General features: G+C 45.9%; 1 protein-coding gene across 1 annotated transcript; it reads right to left on the reverse strand.

Annotated features, from left to right (window-relative positions):
* Positions 1–77: 77 nt before the first annotated feature.
* On the reverse strand, positions 78–20,264 carry LOC139423999 (sphingosine kinase 1-like). Its single transcript, XM_071175673.1, has 5 exons — positions 19,838–20,264; positions 9,496–9,645; positions 6,874–6,968; positions 6,596–6,711; positions 78–3,769 (listed from the first exon to the last, which is right to left on the reverse strand). The coding sequence occupies exons 1-5, from the start codon at positions 20,262–20,264 to the stop codon at positions 2,917–2,919; spliced, it is 1,641 nt and encodes a 546-aa protein (XP_071031774.1). The 3' UTR covers positions 78–2,916.
* Between the last annotated feature and the right edge of the window lie 794 nt (positions 20,265–21,058).

Here is a 21,058-nt window from a genome sequence, read left to right on the forward strand (position 1 = left end):
AAAAACAATTAACAGTGTTGATGAAAAGATGGCTGCTAATGATGAACAAGACAGAACTCTTGAAAATGTGGGAATTTTATTACCATTCAGACAGTCGATACAGCATGATTCATGTATTTAGTTGTGGTTCTTACTAAATGAAACCCTGGAAAAATATAGATCTCCCTCCTACACGGTAATGATGACATAAAAATGACATGAATGCAATGAGAAGACTACAGCAGTATTTGAATATTAATAACAGTACTATGATGTAGTCACTCCACAGTCCACCCTACCAGCCAAGGGTACAGGATAGAGAAGATAACAGTAGTTCAACACAATTGCAATTACTCCACTCAGATGTGTTGAGACCTGTTGTTTTTTGTACATATTACATAACAGTCACTAGGGTCAGCCAGGGTCAGCAGTGGATGTCCGCTTGTCTGTTCGGTTGAGGAGAGATGATACTCAGTATACACAGTCTAGCATGAGCTACCGTACCTGAGGTGATTCAAATGCAGGTTTTTGATATTCAGATGGAAATATGATTAGGAATTGATTATGAAGTGATTGTAGTTGAATTCAAAATGGCTCGTAATTGTTTTCATAACCTGGATACCAGTATGCTAGTGAATCAATGAAACCAAACATACAAAGAATGAAAGTGAGCTATCATAAGATTTTATACAGCACTACTGTTGTACCATAGAAACAAATGTGCAAGTACTTTGTCAGAACTTCCACCACTTGCACTGCAATGACTGGTTAAGGTAAATCCACTAGGGGGACCCCTCTCACTGCATAAAGAGCAGTGAGGTGTCCCAGAACGGGCCACATTGAAAGAATTTGCATAGCTAATCTCTCAATTTGGATATGTGCTTTAACTTGTGTATGCATGGTCTATGACCTTGTCAACACCACCAGCAGAGCCTGACAAATGAGGATTAGGTAGGTAGATAGGTATGTATGGGGTAAAAGGTACCATACAGTATGTTTAATATTATTATAATAAATGATTTATCCTACTTCCAGTCACTTTCTCTTAATCCCTGACTACATTTTCCTATCTACCTCAAAACTCCAGTATCTCTGTACGTTGTATATTTGGTACTGGCACTGACACTGTATATAGCTTCCTCTCTTCTTTCTTCTTTCTTGTGTTTTTCCCCCTTGTTTAAAAAAAATGTATTATACTTATATATATATATATACTCAGTATACATAGTCTAGCATGAGCTACCGTACCTGAGGTATATAATACTGCACTGTTGGGTAGGGCTTTCAAGTTAAGCATTTCACTGTACTTGTGCATGTGACAAATAAAACTTAAACTTGTATTTATCTAAAGGCATATCAGTCAGGTACAGGCACAGACATGGAAGATTGAAATCAGAATGGGAGAAGTTAATGTTACATCTGCAGTCAGCATACCTTCAGGTAGAGTCATTTTAAGCATCCTTTTAGATTAATTATACAGTACATTAAAACCCTTCCACCCATATGACATTTTGAGTCAAACCTAACCAAGTGTGTGCTCTAGGATTAGTTAAAACAGTAATTGTTATATCTCTGGGGTGAACCCGACCTGGCATGAACTGGTGCGAGTAGAACTGATGATAATGCTCACATTTGCGCTTGTGCACTAATGCTCCTGTGCACTAATGCTCCTGTGCACTAATGCTCATCATCTCCACCCCGACAAGAAAAAGGCCCCAGCAGAGAGCGCAGCACTCTGGCCTGGTCGCTCCAACTCTTATTGATCGAGTCAATGTGCAAAACCCACTGACCCATGCAGTGCTGCGTAGTGCAAAACCATGTTTCCCTTCTTAGTGTGTGCTTGGACAGAAAACAACAGAAATATCTATATTATTTTATCTACAATAAAACCGTTCATAAAAATCAACAATGGTGCTGCTGTATCTTCAACTGCTTGTAGTTCTATCCGCTAGTATTTTTTATTCACCCATAAAGCTTCAAAATAAGGACACATTAGGTGCTGATGGCTCCAACATCTTGTGAAGGAGGAGGGAGTACAACCTTAACACAGCTAGAAGGGGTCATATGTAGCAGACGAGACCATCCCCCTCCTTGCTGAGTGCTCCAGATCTGAAAGGGAGTGTCAAGCCTGTGTGTTTGTGTGTGTGTGTCAGGAAGAAGGTGGTCCAAGAAGCATGTTGGTTTGAGCTGCAGCAGCAGCAGGGTAGGAGACAGGCGAGATATATAAGAAGGTAACCTCAGCTGGCCAGGTTCCTGAACCTCCATGCTGCTTTAACACGACCTCACTAGCACCTAACCCCTTCCACCCCATCCATTAAACACGGAGGTAAAGGGGAGGTTTTCACTGGTGAGAGGGAGAAGAGTAACCTAATATCATTGGTGGAGGTTTACAATGCTGCATTCTCCAACGTTGTGCTTCTCCATAGAGAACCTACATCCATGACTCGAACAGTATATCCTGAGGGGGGAAGGCCTTCATGTCAGGCCTGTGTCTCATCCTCCACAGAATGATTACCCCGGGGCTAGATAGCGGGCGTAGAGCTGGTTGCCTGCCACATCCTCGCGAGACAGAAGAATGTGCTTCTCTTCACTTGTGTCACACTAATAAGTGTACACAAGGTACTCCACAGCCATGGGCCCCTCCCTACTAAACACACCGCTCACAAAACACTATCATACACACACACTCTTAGCTGAGACCATCCAGCTGCAAGAACATCCATGGCTTTGACCCTGAATGAAGCATGGAGAGGAAAGGGAGGGATCTCTAAACAACAGGACACAGAGATAGATACTGAATGTATCTGTAGAAAAAAAGAGGGGGAATTTTCCAAAGGCTAATATAATGTCTTTGGCACTTTGTATATACAGTAGACAGAGTAAGAAAGGGAGCAAGAAGTCAGAGCTGTGGGGAGGACAAACTCTCCACGTAGATTCTCAGCCTGAGATGAGCCTGGCGATTCCTTCATGAACCTGGGCCTGTACTGGCCCGTACTCCACCATCTCCCCGTCCACAGTGATCGCTCCCTCGGGGGACAGAGGCTCCAGGCGAAAGGCCTTCACCCTCTCATACACAAGGTGTGGGCAGCCAATAGCCAGGTGCCCCCCTTTCTCCATGGTCATGAAGAGTGTGAGCAGAGCTAGCCTGGAGATGCCTGCACGCACATACAACAGGTGGATGAAGCCGTCGTCTGCTGCGGCCCCAGGGGCGGCAAACAGGTCCTCAGCTAAGTGGGACTGGAACATGGCCAATACCAGTACAAAGTCTTCCTCATTCACTACTGTCCAATGATCAGGCACCGGCTGCTCCAGGTCTGCTAGGAGCGAGTCAGGAGGCCCCTTCTGGTTGACTGGTTGGGGCTCGGTCCTCATGGTTGTGTTGGCAATGTTGGAGGAGTTGTGGGCGGTGTTGTGGTTGGAGTTTGTGATGTGGTTGTGGCGAGAGTTCTGATTGGGGGAGCTGTTGGGCCCACAGGGTAGAGAGGAGCAGAGGGAGGAGTTCTGGGGTGTGAAGGGAGGAGCAGGCAGGTATGCCAGCCTACCTTGATATACTTTGAGGGAGGCCAGGCGCATCAGCGTACCCACCAGGAATCGCATGGGGCCAACGAGGCGGTACTTCTCGCTCTCGATGTCGACGTCGGCCACGAAGCCCCAGGCCAGGGAGAGGAAGGAGAAGATGCGCTGGCTGGAGGCCAGGTGGACAGAGACCAGGTCGAGCCGAGTCACCAGGCCTTTACACAGCAGGAAGCCACAGCTCAGCAGCAGCTCCTTACCCCAGGCCGGGGGAGACCTGCAGGGAGTAGCAGTCAGCTCACAGTAGACTGAGGCAGTTAGGTATCAGTCTGTGGTTCAATTGAGCCGGAGCTACTCCTTCAATTAAAAGTAATGACCCTAACCCTAACTCTAGAATGGTAATACATTGTACTTACAGCAGTAACCCTAACCCTCGCCATAACCCTAACCCTAGGTTCATGTCCACAAACCGGTTAAATCCTAATCCCATTGTTTTAAAGTAACTGTCCAGTGAAAATCTCACTTTTAAATTCCTATTCTGCTAACTCATACCCAAATAATGTTGTTGACTCGTCCTATACTCGTTTTTGTGGCCAAAGTACAACTAGGAGAAAAACTCAAAAGTGACTGTTTCAAAAATGCTTGCTATCTCCTCATAGAGTATGATGTCGTACTCCTGAGGAGGATGAGCTGGCCAATCAGCAGTTTACTCACGTTCATATTTTTAGTGACCGGTACACTGTACACCCACACCATTCTGTTGTTGGGGTATGCCCACACCATTCCAACACAGAAAAGCTGTTTTTAACATTCTTAAATTTTTTTGTTGTTGGAAGGAACACTATTTAACTCATATTGTAATTAATTATAGGTCATATTTCATAGAGATCTGGAAACACTGGACAGTTACAGTACTTTAAACATAACCATCTTCACTGTCTGACTGTAAGATAACGGGGTTAGTGTTGAACTGGGGTGTGGACATGAAACTAGGGTAAGGGTTGTGGCTAGGGTAAGGGTTGTGGCTAGGGTAAGGGATGTGGCTAGGGTAAGGGTTGTGGCTAGGGTAATGGTTGTGGCTAGGGTAAGGGTTGTGGCTAGGGTAAGGGATGTGGCTAGGGTAAGGGTTGTGGCTAGGGTAATGGTTGTGGCTAGGGTAATGGTTGTGGCTAGGGTAAGGGATGTGGCTAGGGTAAAGGGTTGTGGCTAGGGTAAGGGATGTGGCTAGGGTAATGGTTGTGGCTAGGGCAAGGGTTGTGTCTAGGGTAAGGGATGTGGCTAGGGTAAGGGATGTGGCTAGGGTAAGGGATGTGGCTAGTGTAAGGGTTGTGGCTAGGGTAAGGGATGTGGCTAGGGTAAGGGATGTGGCTAGGGTAAGGGATGTGGCTAGGGTAAGGGTTGTGGCTAGGGTAAGGGTTGTGGCTAGGTTGTGACTAGGGTAAGGGTTGTGGCTAGGGTAAGGGTTGTGGCCATGTTGTGGCTAGGGTAAGGGTTGTGGCTAGGGTAATGGTTGTGGCTAGGGTAAGGGTTGTGGCTATGTTGTGGCTAGGGTAAGGGTTGTGGCTAGGGTAAGGGTTGTGGCTAGGGTAATGGTTGTGGCTAGGGTAATGGTTGTGGCTAGGGTAAGGGATGTGGCTAGGGTAAGGGATGTGGCTAGGGTAAGTGATGTGGCTAGGGTAAGGGTTGTGGCTAGGGTAAGGGTTGTGGCTAGGGTAAGGGATGTGTTTAGTGTAAGGGTTGTGGCTAGAGTAAGGGTTGTGGCTAGAGTAAGGGTTGTGGCTAGGGTAAGGGATGTGGCTAGGGTAATGGTTGTGGCTAAGGTAATGGTTGTGGATAGGGTAAGGGATATGGGTAGGGTAAGGGGTGTGGCTAGGGTAAGGGTTGTGGCTAGGGTAAGGGTTGTGGCTAGGGTAAGGGTTGTGGCTAGGGTAAGGGATGTGGCTAGGCTAGCCACAACCCTTACACTAAACACATCCCTTACCCTAGCCACAACCCTTACCCTAGCCACAACCATGTGGCTAGGGTAAGGGATGTGTTTAGGGTAAGGGTTCTGGCTAGGGTAATGGTTGTGGCTAGGGTAATGGTTGTGGCTAGGGTAATGGTTGTGACTAGGGTAAGGGTTGTGGCTAGGGTAAGGGTTGTGGCTAGGGTAAGGGTTGTGTCTAGGTTGTGACTAGGGTAAGGGTTGTGGCCATGTTGTGGCTAGGGTAAGGGTTGTGGCTAGGGTAAGGGTTGTGGCTAGGGTAATGGTTGTGGCTAGGGTAATGGTTGTGGCTAGGGTAAGGGTTGTGGCTAGGGTAAGGGTTGTGGCTAGGGTAAGGGATGTGGCTAGGGTAAGGGTTGTGGCTAGGGTAAGGGATGTGTTTAGTGTAAGGGTTGTGGCTAGAGTAAGGGTTGTGGCTAGAGTAAGGGTTGTGGCTAGGGTAAGGGATGTGGCTAGGGTAAGGGATGTGGCTAGGGTAAGGGATGTGGCTAGGGTAAGGGATGTGTTTAGGGTAAGGGTTGTGGCTAGGGTAAGTGTTGTGGCTAGGGTAATGGTTGTGGCTAGGGTAATGGTTGTGGCTAGGGTAATGGTTGTGGCTAGGGTAATGGTTGTGGCTAGGGTAATGGTTATGGCTAGGGTAATGGTTGTGGCGAGGGTAATGGTGTGGCTAGTGTTAGCTTGGTTTGGGTTGAACAGGGGTGTTAGGGTTAGGGTTGTTCATAGGTTGCAAAGCTTTATTCAACTCGCTGTGTATTTTGTTGTTGTTTTTCTGTTGACGTTGTATATTTAGGGGGCTCCGGCAGTAATAAAAGCGGTCCAGACACTACCTCAGTAGTAGTCCACTGAATTTCCAGTTGCTCTAGAACCCATTACATCACTCCATTAAAAGTAGCTATCAGCAACCGTCAAATAATGACTCTCCTTGGACTTTATGAAGTGTGAAGCTGAAGCAGACACTATCTCTCTCCCTTGTCTCTCGAGAAATGTGCCTAATCTGCCCAGTCAGATAATTACATCCATAGAAAAGGGATAAATCACCTTCTTTGTCCAGGCCAGTTTTCCTATTGCTTTCCATTCTACTGTACTCTATCCATTTAAATGTCTCATTAGTGGACTTACTTAGTGTAGTGGTGGACAGAGGCTGCCAGGGCGTTGCCCGAGCCCCCTGGTAAGATGCCCAGTGGGGTCTGGATGGCCTCCTCCCAGTCCTCTCTCTCCAGAAGACCATTCAACACCTGACCGGACAGGCAAACACACACAAACAGCATCAGGCCACGACCCTCCAACTGAGAGTTGTACCCCACAAACCCCACTGCTTATTCAAACAGCCTTAGGGAAACTTTAGACAAGTTAGCTATGCTGGAAACATGTTCATGCAGTGTCTATACTTGGCACACCTCGAACAGCAGCCCGTCTCCTGACAGGATGACCAGAGCGTCCCACTGTGACAGATCAGTCTCTCTCACCAGGTCCCTCGCATGGTTCTGGTGCTCTATGGGAGACAGAGAGAAACGCAATGAGAGAGAGAGACAGCGAGAAGGAGGGAGGAAAGAGGGCGAGAATAAGGTCTGAGAGATGGCCTCCCTTCACCAGAAGCCCCCAGGGAGGGATCAGTGGGATGGGAGAAAAAAGGGATTCAATTTCCCTCTATCAGTCCATACATATCATTAGACCGTGCAGCGGCTATTCAACTGGCCAATGGCAGTCTTTAAAGCAGCAGGCCTTAGTGCAAACATCTGCCACTGCTGTGATAGTTGATGTGACGACTGGGGCCGACTCTGTTTGTTTAGTGGAGTCTTATTGGAGATGTCCTTGAGACAGTCGCGCTGCAGGGGGTCTTATTGGAGATGTCCTTGAGACAGTCGCGCTGCAGGGGGTCTTATTGGAGATGTCCTAAGCACACTGTCTAGCACCATTCTGCCAGCTGAGACTTGTGTTCTGCAGCAAACATCAGCTCTGCTAAAGGCAGTACTGTGCTTGTTTGTTATTGCAATTGCGTGTGTCTATGCCTGTGTCTCTGTGGGTTTTGTTGAGGTATTGTCATCACAAGGGCATTACTTTTCTGCTTGAGTTACCGTATGTGTTGAGGTTTGAAAAATGACCGGAAGACATCCACCCCCCCTCTCCTCCTCCTCTTCTCCTCCTCTCCTAGCATAACATGTACCTGTCCCCTAGCCCTCCCTCACCCACTGAGTTTCCTTTAAGTCCATGCTGTTTGGTATGTATGGGAAGACTGAGAGCGGAGTGATGTGGTCCTGTGCTGTCAGGCAGAGGGAGGCTGCTGCGGCTGACTCAGCACTGCTGGTTGGAGGCTGAGGCTGCACTTCCCAGCCCTCTCCTTATTCACAGGGTCACTGCCACACACAAACACACATAGGCAGGAGCTACCTCACCATCTCTTGACTTTCTGGATTTTACGTAATCGTCTCTTCTGATGAGCTATAGCTTGGTAGCTACTCTCTGTTAATGTGATATGAACCAAGGTCCCTTTTGTGTTAGGATGATACCGCATGCCCAATATAACATTTTTTTGCTCTCAGTTCCTGAATACATAGCTACTTGAACATTGAACTGTTTTCCACATGAGCTCCCTCAGTTTCTGAGGGAGACACACACATGCAGGTGCACACAAGCACATGAACACACACCACAGAAAACCCCCAGATTCACCCCCTCGCTGAAAGACGATCCTCTCAGAGTGCCTTAGTCCTCTGGCATAGACTAGTAGGTGACATGATAGTTCTGCAGCGAGGTGGCGCTGGTTAATCAACTCAGACAGGCTAGCTACAGTACCCAGGCAGGGCAGCGAGGTGGTGCTGGTTAATCCACTCAGACAGGCTAGCTACAGTACCCAGGCAGGGCAGCGAGGTGGCGCTGGTTAATCCACTCAGACAGGCTAGCTACAGTACCCAGGCAGGGCAGCGAGGTGGCGCTGGTTAATCCACTCAGACAGGCTAGCTACAGTACCCAAGCAGGGCAGCGAGGTGGCGCTGGTTAATCCACTCAGACAGGCTAGCTACAGTACCCAGGCAGGGCAGCGAGGTGGCGCTGGTTAATCCACTCAGACAGGCTAGCTACAGTACCCAGGCAGGGCAGCGAGGTGGCGCTGGTTAATCCACTCAGACAGGCTAGCTACAGTACCCAGGCAGGGCAGCGAGGTGGCGCTGGTTAATCCACTCAGACAGGCTAGCTACAGTACCCAGGCAGGGCAGCGAGGTGGCGTTGGTTGATCCACTCAGACAGGCTAGCTACAGTACCCAGGCAGGGCAGCGAGGTGGCGCTGGTTAATCCACTCAGACAGGCTAGCTACAGTACCCAGGCAGTGGAGGGAAGCAGCGCTAGCTGAGAGAGCCTCTGGTGACACATATTCTCCCAGCCCCAGCTCCCAACATCGTCATGCCGAACGTTGGTAATTAGCCTGCCCTTTTTCACCACCATGCAGATGGTAACCTTCCCCATGTCCCCTGGGACTGAACTCACTCTTTCTCCTCTCTCTCTGTTCTCTCCTTTTTCAGTTGTTTCAAAGATTAAGAAGGCATTGAACAACTCATAGGTGTCTTGGTGATGGTTTGTAACGCTGGCAGAGATAGTTTCTTGTCAGCTATACTGGGTGATGGTGAAGTATAGGTGGTGGTGTTAATGTGTAGCTGAAGTGATTTTTAAAAGTCTTTCTGGCTCCTTGGATTGTTCCTGCTTGCTCAAAGATACCTGACTTTTTTTCAGTGAAAGGTTATGCAGAGTTCAGTGACTTTGAACTCATTGCTACTGTTAGTGAAAAGCAGTTGAGAGTATATAATACTGGGAGCAGGGGATCCAACAAGGCAGTGCAGTCAAACACTGTGTGTGTGTGTGTGTGTGTGTGTGTGTGTGTGTGTGTGTGTGTGTGTGTGTGTGTGTGTGTGTGCGTGCGTGCGCGTGTGCATGTGTGTGTGTATGCAATCAGGGCAGTGAGATAATAGGGTTCAAGCAGGTAGGTGTGTAAGGGACTGAGTGTTGACCAGTGTGTGTATGGGACTGACCAGTGATGACCAATGTGTAGGGGACTGAAGCCTCGGTGAGCATGGGCTCGATTTGCCCAGAGAAAAGCTGGAGAGCCTGGCCCCGCCCACTCTGGGGGTTCACCAGAACCATGACCCTGCAGGGCCGCCGTAGCTCATAATACTTCACATCTGAGAGAGAGAGAGAGAGAGAGAGAGAGAGAGAGAGAGAGAGAGAGAGAGAGAGAGAGAGAGAGAGAATAGAAAAAGAGAGCAATAGAGTGAGAGATGTAGATAAACAGAAGAGGGAAGAAGGAATAGTTTGTGAGTTGGTATTCTCAAGCTGTCAAGGGAAGAATTGCTCCGCTTAATTTTCTAGTATCAAGGAAACATCAATCATGTGACTCTCCATTGTCTTCCAAAATGTTTTTCTGACATCAATCTCAGACATGTCAAACAGGTTATGAACGGAGTCTCTACCCTCTAGATCCCTTGGCAGAAAAACAGTGTTAAAACAATAGCATTAAACAGTGATGCCAAGGGCAGTGACACCATTCACTCACAGATGGTGCTTGACGTTATTGTTTTTGTGACCCACTTATTTTCCCCCAGAAATGTAAGTCTAACAAAACATATGCCACCTCAAGTCATTCCCCTAATGTTGAAGTTGAAGATATGCTCCGGAACATTGGCGAATACTAAGTATTTTTTAAACCTCCCGCTTTGGGCTGGATGTGTCAATCTGCAGTTTTGCCTAAATTAGCCACAAATCCCTAGTTTGAAAGCAACAGTTTTTCTGTGCTGCGCTATTTTCCCTACATTTTCCCACAGGTGGGCCAGCCCCTTAGCAATTTGAGTTCCAGCCAATGAGCTTCAGCCCCTCGCAATTTGAGTGAAAGCTAGCAAGATGCACACAGAGCAGAGCGAGAGAGAAAGCAATGACGTGGTGCACATATCTGCACATAAGTGAGGTAACACAATTTAGTTACTATAGATGTCCTTGTCTTTCTGCACAGGGGACACTGTCTTCTCAGAGGCCATAGTGAATCATAAGAGAGATTTAGGGCTGTCCCCGACAAAAACAAATTTTAGTCGAGAGTCGTCTGTTCTTTCGACCAATAGATTGTTCCAAATTTATAAACATCTATTTTTCCATTTATAGACACACCTTATGTTTGAATAAAATCAACTATATGCAGGCTACTTAGCTTGTCTGATGCTATAAGCACTGCGATTAAAAATTAAGACACACAAATTACTGAAGAGGAAGCCAGAGATCAATAAGCCTAACCTGTTCCTGACCCGACCCTCCTCCTCTCGCTGCTGCTGGTCTTCGCAGATTCTGCCATTATGCTCCTGAAGTTGTTCCTGACCCGACCCTCCTCTTCTCGCTGCTGCTGGGCTTCACAGATTCTGCCATTATGCTCCTGAAGTTGTTCCTGACCCGACCCTCCTCCTCTCGCTGCTGCTGGGCTTCACAGATTCTGCCATTATGCTCCTGAAGTTGTTCCTGACCCGACCCTCCTCCTCTCGCTGCTGCTGGGCTTCACAGATTCTGCCATTATGCTCCTGAAGTTGTTCCTGACCCGACCCTCCTCCTCTCGCTGCTGCTGGGCTTCACAGATTCTGCCATTATGCTCCTGAAGTTGTTCCTGACCCGACCCTCCTCCTCTCGCTGCTGCTGGGCTTCACAGATTCTGCCATTATGCTCCTGAAGTTGTTCCTGACCCGACCCTCCTCCTCTCGCTGCTGCTGGGCTTCACAGATTCTGCCATTATGCTCCTGAAGTTGTTCCTGACCCGACCCTCCTCCTCTCGCTGCTGCTGGGCTTTACAGATTCTGCCATTATGCTCCTGAAGTTGTTCCTGACCCGACCCTCCTCCTCTCGCTGCTGCTGGGCTTCACAGATTCTGCCATTATGCTCCTGAAGTTGTTCCTGACCCGACCCTCCTCCTCTCGCTGCTGCTGGGCTTCACAGATTCTGCCATTATGCTCCTGAAGTTGTTCCTGACCCGACCCTCCTCCTCTCGCTGCTGCTGGGCTTCACAGATTCTGCCATTATGCTCCTGAAGTTGTTCCTGACCCGACCCTCCTCCTCTCGCTGCTGCTGGGCTTCACAGATTCTGCCATTATGCTCCTGAAGTTGTTCCTGACCCGACCCTCCTCTCGCTGCTGCTGGGCTTCACAGATTCTGCCATTATGCTCCTGAAGTTGTTCCTGACCCGACCCTCCTCCTCTCGCTGCTGCTGGGCTTCACAGATTCTGCCATTATGCTCCTGAAGTTGTTCCTGACCCGACCCTCCTCCTCTCGCTGCTGCTGGGCTTCACAGATTCTGCCATTATGCTCCTGAAGTTGTTCCTGACCCGACCCTCCTCCTCTCGCTGCTGCTGGGCTTCACAGATTCTGCCATTATGCTCCTGAAGTTGTTCCTGACCCGACCCTCCTCCTCTCGCTGCTGCTGGGCTTCACAGATTCTGCCATTATGCTCCTGAAGTTGTTCCTGACCCGACCCTCCTCCTCTCGCTGCTGCTGGGCTTCACAGATTCTGCCATTATGCTCCTGAAGTTGTTCCTGACCCGACCCTCCTCCTCTCGCTGCTGCTGGGCTTCACAGATTCTGCCATTATGCTCCTGAAGTTGCCAGTAATAGAATACACCAGCGGTTGGCAGCCTTTTCCATTTGGAGTGCCAAGTTATCATACCATTTCTCCTGATCTGCGTGCCAGTTATGATTTTCATATGCACATATTCGTGGAACAGTTTAATTTAATTTATATTAAAGTCCTCATGTCTCAAAATCAATGTCATGTAGTTAATCACAATTCTATCTAAATGACAATTATTAAAATAAAAAAATTACTTCTATTGCCATTGCCAATATGTAAAAATATCCTGGGCTCTCAGAGTTTCCCAAACAGACACAGCTGTAGGTTATTTGCGCAAGGGATACGAAGTAATCAGGCAGGCCTATTTTATGATGTTACAACTGGATCAGAGCCTGAGATTTTTTCACCCTTTCATGCTGAGTGGTTATCAAAAGGGAGTGAATTTTTCAATTAGGCTACGTTAAGGAACTATTGTCATTCTCAATGGATGTAAAAACAGACTTTGTTTATTTGCTGTTTGAGGTGAAGGAAAAATGACTTTTGAGAAGCTCAACAGTGATGGTGAGTTAAGACAATCAGAAATAGTATCAGATCCCCAAATGGGCACATTTATAGGTCTACATTTGTACGCAGGCCAGGTAGCCTAGGCCTACTTCTATGTGTAATCAGGTGCATGTACTTACTCAAGATTGACAGGAGCGCTTCAAATAAAAGACAGTGAATAAATTGACAGCTCGGAAATTGAATGAAATAAACCAAAACTTAGGTTGTGCACTCTGCCAACAATGTTTGGTAAGACTGTAATAATAATATAGTTTTTAGCTTACAGCACCTGGTATTTCCAGGCGATCTCCTGTCCCAGTACTAACCAGGCCCGACCCTGAACAGGCGGTATGGTCACAAGCATATTTTGTTTACCCTGTTTTCTCCCCAAATTAGGTCCCTTGGCTCATCTCTGCAACTCCTCAATTGGCTCGGGAGAGGCGAAGGTCCTCCGAAACATGACCCATCTGGCCACCTACTTCTTATTACACTGCTCACTTAACCCGGATGTCAGCCGCACCATGACCGGAGTCAGCTTGCAGGCGCCTGGCCCTGTCACAAGGAGTTGCTAGAGCACGATGAACCAAGGGAAGCCGCACCAGTCAAACCTTCCCATACCCCGGATGGCTAATTGTGAGCAGTCCTATGGGGTTCCCGGTCACGGCCGGTTGTGACACAGCCTGGGATCGAACCCCGGGCTGTAGTGATGCCTCAGTAATGCCTCAGTGCTTTTTGACCGCTGTGCCACCCAGGACCTGTAATTATGACAAGATATTGAATGTATTAACATAAATTACCATAACTAAACAAACATTCCAAATGAGAAATTATGGTAATTAACGGTAAATGTACTATTGGTGATACTGTGGTCTGCCATCCCTGCGGCCTCAAAATGGATTAGTCCACATAATTAAAAATATATATATTTGCCACTGCTCGACTAAAAAAATCTTGGTCAAGCAACAGCCTATCGACCAAACAATCGACCAATCGACTAATTGGGGTCATCTTTACAGAGATTAGAGATATGAGTAGTACTTCAGACACAAATTAACCCTGTCAGACATTATCAGTACCGGATCAAGGTTGGCAGTTGAGCATTATCCTCTGAACCCTGCATGTACCACATGCGGTAGCAACTACCCACCAGTGAGTGTGAGTCCGGTTCTGCTGGGCATTGGAACCGGTCCCATGTGCCTAATTGGACCCCTGGGAGCAGTGAAACAGCCATTGCGCTGCCCTGTAAATTCCATCCTGTAGCCTCATGCCAACAGGACTGGCACCAGTACACCCTTACCCTGCTGTGCCACTGTCCCTCCACACAAGGCCCCTCTGTCTGGTTCATGCCCAGTGCCGTCTGAGCGGAAATGGCCTCTCCTGTCCCTGCCTAGAAATCCAATTACCACCCGGCTGACCTGGAGTGGCACCTCCTACTCATTTGGCTCCTGTGCAGGGACAGCAGAGGTACCGAAAAATCTCAAAGTGAAGTGTGAAACCATCAGAAAGAGCAGTATTAAGACAGTATCAAAACACAGTCTTGCTAACTCTTCCCCATTCATACAAAGGGTTGCCATTGTATTTTTTTCTTCACACTACACAATGTGGCTTTTATACACAAAAGGCTCTGACTACATGTCTTTCAGACACAATGGTGGATGCTGCCGTTTGGTACATAACTTTTAGGGTCCGTTTTTCCACTCAAGTGAGGTCAAAAATGAGCTCTATAAAATGCTCTCAATACAATGAGCCAAATAAAGGCTTCGATAAAACAGTTCAGGGATGACAGAACAATCGCTGCCTCCTCAGGGGTCAAAGCCAATGCTGTAGTCCTTGTGCCTCAAATACAGAGGCGGTTTAACATCCTCCCCTGACAGCTTGTGAGTAGGAATTCAGCACCGCCTTTACCACCACAGAACATGAGATATTTCCATGTAAGCAATGTCATGCTCTGCTGTATTCTGCTGTGTTTCCTGTCTCCTGACTCCTTCAGTCTCCTTTAGCAGTACATTAATGGTTGCTTGGGGCTAAAACTAAAGACGCAAACTAGACGTTGGCCTACTCATTAACTTGGTAACGTTACTTTCAAACATAGGGCCTCCCATTGCTTCAGCTCCCAGAAGCCTCAGAGTATATGTTGAGGAAGCATTTCCATGGTTCATGGGTCAATAAGAGGTGTGCTCACAGGTGATCTAATCAGTCAAAGACTGGTTATCATTATTAGGTCTATCTTGGGTATGGAAAACATATTGAGTTGACATTAAAAGAAGTGTACGTTTGTGCACCTATGGACTGCAACTAGAAATACTGTATAGCTCTGTGTTTCACTTATCACAGGAAAAAAAACTCCTTCACATGGATACAGCACGAAAGCAAAGCTATCCAAATTGAAGTTGGTTATCAGAGCTTGATAGTTACAAAGGTTTCAGTAGCAGTCATACAGGGTTCATTATAGCATTGTTTACACCTTGCGCTAACATGTGATCTGATCAATATGATCCAATGTGATCAAGGTTTGTCGTTTCTACACATTGTATTAAAATGTGTCTCTTATCCGTTCACTGTGTCCGCATTGTGACCAGATTAGCTGGTGCCTCCCTGTAAGCAAATTATTTGACAGATATTCTTTCAAAATAACATGAATGTATTTATTTTAAGACAATTACTGGTGGCGTAAATCAATGGTGGTATCTGTCAATGATGTTTGAGGCTGGTATAATGATCATTTAAATAGTTTGACCATTGGAGATCTGTTTACACTTGACTGATATCCAGACACAATCCGTGCCTGACTACCTCAGGAAGATCTGATTACAATCAAATCACAATGTGTCTTTTCATCGTCTACACCTGTCTAAAGATGTGGGCACAATCAGAATACTGACAAGTTCAGGACACAAGGCGCATGTTAGAACTAGGTATGAACAGGGCTTCTGTTTCAGTTGGTTACAGAAACAGTGAGGACCCTAAATGAAGAGCCAGCTCAATCTTGTTTTTGATTTAATAATTAAAGCTTTGATGCCCATTCCCTAAGTCATATTTTGTAACATGCTGCCCAGAGTCATTTCTGCGGAAACAACCTTTTAGGTACTGTGTGTGTGTGTGTGTGTGTGTGTGTGTGTGTGTGTGTGTGTGTGTGTGTGTGTGTGTGTGTGTGTGTGTGTGTGTGTGTGTGTGTGTGAGGCTGTGGTTAAGGGCCTGTGGGCAGATGTGACCCTGACTCATGCTGAAGGGCTGTCTGACAAGCAAGCTAGTGTGTGTGTTTCTCTGAGGAAAAGGGTAAACAGAGAGGTGGGGTGGCTGAGTAAGTGTGAGTACTAACAAAGTACTGAGACTGGGATCCAATTAACGGAACTGATTAACTGATCAACTTTGTTGTGTATAATCAATCTACTACTAAAGCAATAAATATAGTATTACCAAACACATGAATTTAGAACATAATATCTATCATTATGTCCACACACTATTGCATTATTGCTTTAACACATCAATATAAGTAGAAATGGCTTTAAGTGAAAGCTTGATGTCTCAGGTGTTCCCAAGGTGTAACACTACCTCCATGACTCAGACATAGCTGGCATATCTGCAAACAAGCTTGAGTGAGTCCAAGATTAGGTTTGGGGGTTAGACACCCAGCCCACAGAGGTAGAGCCAGGGGCTCTGACAGCCTGTCACAGGCAGGCCTGTCTGAGGGAGCAGAGAGGGAGACGAGGGCCCCCGGGGAACATCCTGGCTGGGGTGAGAGGCCACTGATGTAGCAGGGGCACCGTTCAGCTCTTGTCTCCATCACTGAGAGACACTGTGGCGCCAGCAGAGCATTGGGCCGTAGGGCGATATCACAGTGACAGATACATACCCTCTCTGTGGAACACACACAGAGAGACAACATTTTGAAGTTTTAAAGCTAATTTCCTGCAATTTTACACATTTTGCCATGGCTTATGTTGTGTTCTTATGCTATCTGAGTGACTCAAACATTATAACAAAATCAATGGGGGCCATGACATTTTTTGAATTTTAGATTCTCCCAGAGTTTTTATTTTGGTGATTGTTAGTTATCAAAGATGATCTTATTTAAAAATATATAGGTCCATTATCTTTTCTACATACTTCATATCTGGTTTTAGTCGTTTAAGTTCACACTGAAAACGTTTTACCTTCGTGAAAGTCAACCCTGTCAAAAGTAAAAAAATGCAGACATTCATTTCATGGTACCTCTAAGCATTGCAAATAGCAGGATATTAACTTCCATGGCCTTTGATGTGCAAAGATACATCACATTGTTTGAGGATTTCATTATTTACGCCTCATTCAGTCGGTTATGACCTGGCTGTGACAGGAACTGAATGGTAGACTGTAGATACGTAAACACACACTGTGCAGTCCTTACCCAGTCAAGCTGTGACTGAACCACAATATACTTTTTTTTAAAGGAATATCTAGCATCTACAGTTTCAACAAAATGATGTGGTATTACGCACTGAAAGTGTCTGATAGCTTTCCCTAAACATGAACCTTACAGCAAAAAAAGCAATTGCCTTCTTAATCCAACCTATCCAGCTGCATCACCAGATAAAATGAAATGAATTAACATAAATATCCCTTCAGGGATTAGTCAGTCTCTGACTTTCATACACCCTCTAGAACAGGGATTAGTCAGTCCCTCTGACTTTCATACACCCTCTAGAACAGGGATTAGTCAGTCCCTCTGACTTTCATACACCTTCTAGAACAGGGATTAGTCGGGCCCTCTGAATTTCATACACCCTCTGACTTTCATACACCCTCTGTCCCTCTGATTTTCATACATTAAGGTCACTCCCCTCACCTGGTTGTCTAGGTCTTAATTGAAAGGCAAAACAAAAACCTGCAGACACTAGGCCCTCCATGGAATGAGTTTGACACCCCTGCTCTAGAACAAGGAATTAATGTGGCATATTTTGTTGCATCTATTAGCGTCCCATTACTCATTTAAAATACATAATATATTCTGTTGAATACTGTATTATTGTCTGGCCCGAATCTTGAATGCTAAAAAAACATATCAATTAATGATATCATTGCATTATGCAGTAGTCACTGTACTACAGATGGGGAAGCCTTCTTGTACTAGAGCAGGAATCCTGAGTCATGCCACAGTTCATCAGTTGTTAGCATTTCAATGGCTTATCATCAGTGGCTATCGATAGACACTTCATTAATATGTGCGAATTGACATTTTAAAAATGTTCTTTGCTGGCTTTTGAAGTTCAGCAGGCCAGAGAGAATGCTACCAGTTACCTCTCAGGTCAGGTTAGCATCTGTCTTCTTGGCAAAGCTCTGAAACTCCAACTCCTGCTGGCTCCAGGCCTAAGGTGCAACTCACACAAAGGCCCTTGTCTCAGTTGCCTTGGACACCTAAAGGGCAATTCACGGGGCGACCTCATTCCTTATTCCACCAACACCTGACTCCATTTCTGGCAACCAACATTCCAAATCCGTCACTGCCAAATCAAATATCCGTTTCCTCTAGAACTATGCCACTGAGGGGTCTAGAGAGTGCCCCTAAGCATGGGCCCCTAAGCATGGGCCCCTAAGCAGATAATAGGCAGGCACCCCTGTTTTATGGACAATTATCTTCACTCTATGTAATGGGGAATATTTAAGATGAATAAAGTTGATATTCAGTTAAGATAATTAACACAATGCTTAGCATATGTACACTGTATATGTTTTCGCGTTCTGTAATACATGATTTCCAGTGCTCTATTTATGATACTCATTTGTGTAGGGGTTGATGGTCACTAGACCTGTCACTGAATGTTATGGATTGTTCTCATATCGTTCGATAGTGATTGACGCCAGAGCTACTGAGGAAACAAGGACTAGGGACACAATGACATTATGAACACTGTGTGATTCTGTATTTTGACTTCATACAAGGCTCTCGGGCTGATGTTTAGAGAATATCTGATTAATATATAAGTGCCTTCTCAGAGAAGGACCGTTAGACATTTTTATGTTTCTATGCGGGAGGGTGTCTCCTTGTTGCAACTTAAACCGAATAGATGTATGATTAACTAAATCCTCGACAGCTCCCCCTTTTATTCAGATGGAAATTCCCGTACATTCTGCCTATTTAGGCCCTTGGCACATGCACTCCTATCTTATTTGTGTGACTGTTCTTGTCTATCAGCGTATCAGTGTTTTGTTCCTTGTCATGTTCTATGTTTTTGTGTGGAGCCCAGGAAGAATAGCTGCTGCTTCGCAAGAGCTAATGGGGATCCGAATAAACCAATAAAACCAATCTAATAATGCAATTTAATGAAGCACATATTAATGTGAGACATTTAATCTTGTAGCAATAACTTGGATAAACTCAATTCAAGATAATGTGTGATATTTTGACAGAATGTCAGCATAATATTTTGCATATGGCTCTCCCTGTGGCAACTTCATCCACACTAAATGATCTCCTAAGTGAGTGATAACTGGGTAATTAGCATCAGCAGCACTCTGTTTCATGTTCAGAACTGATTCAGTAGGGTCAGTCGGGTCTCTGCACATGGACCTAAGTCTATGACATGGACCGAAGATTTCAAAAGCAGGCATTTGAATACGGTTGTGTTGTAATAAGGTTTTTCCTGATCCAAGACAACCTGCATAAGCACCATTAGTTGAAAAACGATGAGTTCAATCACTTGAGTACTTGGGTTCAGCAATGTTGCTTTTGGGATGACTTAATTACCCCTTACAAATTATACAGAAATTTCACAGTTGCAAATCTATGCAAATGATTTCACCCTGAGAAGGGTAACTGGCAGTCATCCTCACACAGCAGGTAATGCTGGTTCTTGGGTGTGAGCGATGAACAACATTCCATTTCCAGGACATTCCATTTCCTTCTCCAAGCTTACCCAGTCAGTTGGCACTTAAGCCTATCATAGCAGGTTGTGAATTACTGGACCTTAGGTGCAGTATGGGATAAAGGTGATGGAAAGTTACCCTCACATTTCGAACTGAATTTATAAGCCCCATTTCCCTGGGCAGAGTATACAATTCCTCCTAAATAAATGAGGAAAAATATAGACCCACAGTATATGGCAATGATGACAGACTTTTCAGGTTATCCATATAAAGAGCCTACAGTTTGATGCTGTTTGGCTAAATTAAATTAGAACCTACGCCCTCATCAAACATAACTATACCAGAAAGAAACAACTGTTTTATTTCAACTATGCAGCCTTGCTTCTCACCATGTCGTCGGGGTATCTGGCGGATAGAAGCCTCTCTGATGGCACGCGCCCATCTCTCTGCCTCTTGAAGATTGGTGAGAGGGTCCTGGACCATTGCGACCCGAAAGCACTGCTCTACTTTCTGCCGGGCCATGCCTGTGCTTATCCATCGCCTCTTGAACGGGTAGAAATAGGCTGTAAAGAACGCCCCAACATCCGCTTCGTCCTCCACTTTATAAGCCAGGCAGCCAAGACAGTCAGCTAAATGGAAAACCACCTCATCCTGTCCAGGTGACGATGAGATCTTTTGAATAGTGAGAGCACTCTCAGTCAAACTCACAGAATATCTGACCTTTGCGTTGAGCGAGTCCGTGAATTCTCCATAAAGCCCTTCCACGACACCATTGCGCTGCCGGGATGGGTCAGGTTCGGCGATGTCGTTATCCATCCCGTGGACGATGTGATCCACAGATCGGCGTGCGGTTGGTGAGGATGACTGCGGCTGTCTGCCCCTGCCTGTTTGACTGCTGTTGGACCCGGAGTCAACCAGCTGTTTTCCGTGTTGAAAGGTCTCTCCCTAGTGACTAAAAGGGGAATCACACACGGAGAAATGAAAGTTGGACAAGGTGCCCCATGTCAGGAATCCACCTCTTCTCATGGAATATAATACATATTTTGCATCTTGAGCAAATATTACCATAACCCATTTTGCTGCAGGCTACTGGTTACATTGTTGATCAGTTAGGCCTATTTACCGCTTTGCTATTTACCTCGTGGATAATGAATTGGCTAGGCTACTTCAAGGCCCTATTTTACCAGTAGCAAATAATACGATCTATTGATGTTAGAATATTATTTGTAAAGACGAGATGCAATGCTTTAGATTCATTACTCTCTTATAGCCTCACCAAATGCAATTAGGTATTTTCAAACCAAGGCTCTCATTTGTCTATTTGTAGGCTATATGGTCAGAATATCCCATGTTGTTCATTTAGGTCTAGATTACCGGTATATATATTTCCATTATTATTTCACAAAATCGGATATATGCCTGCTATGTCCTGGAGTTTATGCCTCCCAGTGTGCCACACGTGCATACATGTGCACCAAGGGACACTGGCTTGCAACAGAGGGCAAAGAAAGAAGAAAAATATGTAAATTAAATCACAAATATGTATTAATAGGTGCATTCAGTGAGACAGATTGCAACCACTGATTAAAACATTAAGTCACCCAACCCAA

This window comes from Oncorhynchus clarkii, chromosome 13 (genome assembly GCF_045791955.1).
Source record: "Oncorhynchus clarkii lewisi isolate Uvic-CL-2024 chromosome 13, UVic_Ocla_1.0, whole genome shotgun sequence".
Taxonomy (NCBI): domain Eukaryota; kingdom Metazoa; phylum Chordata; class Actinopteri; order Salmoniformes; family Salmonidae; genus Oncorhynchus; species Oncorhynchus clarkii.

Coding starts and splice junctions, on each gene's coding strand:
- LOC139423999 (XM_071175673.1), bottom strand. CDS start 20,264: ATGGATAACGACATCGCCGAACCTGACCCATCCCGGCAGCGCAATGGT. Junction 9,646..19,837: donor CCAGATACCCCGACGACATG/GTGAGAAGCAAG, acceptor TCTCTCTCTCAG/ATGTGAAGTATTATGAGCTA. Junction 6,969..9,495: donor CTACACATTGGTCATCACTG/GTCAGTCCCATA, acceptor TGTCTCCCATAG/AGCACCAGAACCATGCGAGG.